This window comes from Helianthus annuus, chromosome 15 (assembly GCF_002127325.2).
Source record: "Helianthus annuus cultivar XRQ/B chromosome 15, HanXRQr2.0-SUNRISE, whole genome shotgun sequence".
Taxonomy (NCBI): domain Eukaryota; kingdom Viridiplantae; phylum Streptophyta; class Magnoliopsida; order Asterales; family Asteraceae; genus Helianthus; species Helianthus annuus.
Genome location: NC_035447.2, coordinates 36,951,455 through 36,953,948, shown reverse-complemented (window position 1 = coordinate 36,953,948; position 2,494 = coordinate 36,951,455). Strand labels below are relative to the sequence as shown.

General features: G+C 34.2%; 1 protein-coding gene across 1 annotated transcript; it reads right to left on the bottom strand.

The window, feature by feature from the left end:
* Positions 1-387: 387 nt before the first annotated feature.
* LOC110909582 (phosphatidate cytidylyltransferase 1-like) lies at positions 388-1,895 on the bottom strand. The gene is made up of 4 exons (XM_022154459.2): positions 1,781-1,895; positions 936-1,051; positions 593-846; positions 388-505 (listed from the first exon to the last, which is right to left on the bottom strand). Exons 2-4 carry the CDS (start codon positions 1,008-1,010, stop codon positions 457-459), a joined length of 378 nt encoding a protein of 125 aa, XP_022010151.1. The 5' UTR covers positions 1,011-1,051; positions 1,781-1,895; the 3' UTR covers positions 388-456.
* Between the last annotated feature and the right edge of the window lie 599 nt (positions 1,896-2,494).

The following is a 2,494-nucleotide window of genomic DNA, read 5'->3' as shown; positions in this document are numbered from 1 at the left end:
ATAGATCCCCAACCCATTATGACCCATAAAATAAGTTGCCCATTTTGACTCAAAATCAACATCACCATTTTGCCACCTATGATTACCATTTTTTTTTAATTTGATACTACAAACTTAACTACTAAGCACTAAATTTGTGGAAAATGCATAAGGGCTGCTGATATTGGCTTTAGCATGATCAGACTAAGACCCTAGTATTACAGCAACATATATATAGGAAAGGTTCCAAATCCAATAAGTGTGTGGTTATGATCCTCGTGACCACTATGACCATCCACATAGGCGCTATGTCATCCATCTTTAATACACTATTCAAAACCACTACAGAATCATAATAGAAAATTAATAGATGACAAACAGAATCATAATGTCAAAAGAAAACAAAATAATATTAATAGAAAATTACAACTGTCATAGGATTAAACTGGAAAAGCAAAGTAAGAACAAACGTTAACTCTACTGAATCCGACCATATACAAACAGCATCGCCGTGAAGAAGATATGCCTGAAATCAATGCCATTGATTAAAACTTAATTATTAAGATGAATACCAGCATATTGACATATTTAATAGCCAGCATATTAAGCTTACCAATTTAATAGCCTGAAACCAGGGAGCTGTTTGTCTTCATGTGCTTTTCTTAACAGATTAAAAAGCTCTTTCGCCATGAAGATTTGTATTATGACGATCATGGCCCATATATAAAGATGCCCCATGTAGACGACAAATATAAAACCACCGATCATCCAGATAGTTGAATACGCACGCACCAACATTGATTTATACTTATTTTGATCATTTGGTAGCAACTTCGTTCCATTTGATTGGTCCACATCAGCTGGAACCTAATACTCGGAAGAAAAACATAAGTACATAACTGAATATTTGTAATATATTTTATAATGATTGTAAGAGATATTTCATTAACGGTTACCTCATTTGAACCTCTACGGCGCCGGGCTCGTCCCGTGTGTGTAACGGGGACAGAACCATCATTTTCCTTTATCATGGCTTCACAACAATACACATAAACAACTTAATGCGATAAATCTGTGATACAAAATGTATGACGATTTCTCATTATTAGCTGGATGAAATAATGTGATTCTTATGATAAATTGTACACCATGCCACCATGGATAAAAACCCATTTGGTATCAATATATTGAGCACTATACTCTCATATATCCCTAAGAAATTATCAAACACATACTAAATATTTTGCTCACTATCCTTTATAACTTCAGAAAATCAAAATTTTCCCAAAACAATTGTGTTCATTGTCATATATTAGCCTGCACAGACGCTCAAACAACTTAAAAGTTATTCAAAATAACTAAAAAATCATTAAAAAAAACTGCAGTGTATGACTGTAAGGGCAGATTAAAGATAAAAACAACAGAATACGATTGTAACTTGAGAAAGCTATTAAACTTGCGTCATCAACATACACCCATCACAAATTTTCTTTTCTTCTTTTAACAGCATTTTTTACACCTATATACCACCTAAATTTTCATTTGCACGGATTTGAACCCACACCACTTTTGTAGGGGGCAAACAGCCAAACACCATACCATTAGACCCCTAGGTCATGGATTACAGGCATCACAATTACATATAGCTCGAGGCCTCAAGCTTAAAAAAGTCAAGAAAGATAATCACCTAACCTCATTACAAAAAACACACATTGATCATCCTTCTATACAGCTAAACTGCACGAAACACTATTAATCTTTCTAAACCTACTACACGTACATAGCACACGAACCGACTTACCGCTGAGCTATGCAGAGTAGATCACTAAGTTTTCTCGCAAGTCACATTATAAAAGACTAATGCACAATCTAAAACACAAACCGACAAAGTTTCAGTCCACCAATATCGTTATCACACTAATTTAACCAGTCAAATTCACAAATCCAAGCTATTCAACCTAGGTTTTCAAAAAAAAAAAACATAGTTTCAGTTATGATAAATCACATAAGATTAACTGTTAACATTCCAAATTGCTTAAATCAGATGTTTCTAAATCACACAAAACTTCATATCCAAATCAATCTCAAATCACCAGCTCGCGAAATAAAAAACCCTAGATATTGAGATTCGGTGATTTCTACAATAACACCTCGAAAACAACTAAAACTATATGTCTATATTAGCCTGCACAGACACTCAAACAACTTGAAAGTTATCCAAAATGACTAAAAGTCATCGGTGTAGGAGCAGGGAGAATTAAAATGAAGCTAAATATGATAGTAACTTAAGACAACTATTAACCTTGCATCATCAACACACAGGCATCACAATTCCATATAGCTCAAGCTTAAAAATTTAAGAAAGATAATCACCTAACCTCATTACAAAAAACACACATTGATCATCAAATCAACCTACTATACAGCTAAACTGCAAAAAACACTATTCATCTTTCTAGTTTCTACACATACATACAGTGGTGCAACTTAGAGGAGGCCGGACCGCGCCTCGGCC

Coding starts and splice junctions, on each gene's coding strand:
- LOC110909582 (XM_022154459.2), bottom strand. CDS start 1,010: ATGATAAAGGAAAATGATGGTTCTGTCCCCGTTACACACACGGGACGA. Junction 847..935: donor GCCGTAGAGGTTCAAATGAG/GTAACCGTTAAT, acceptor TCCGAGTATTAG/GTTCCAGCTGATGTGGACCA. Junction 506..592: donor GGTTTCAGGCTATTAAATTG/GTAAGCTTAATA, acceptor CATTGATTTCAG/GCATATCTTCTTCACGGCGA.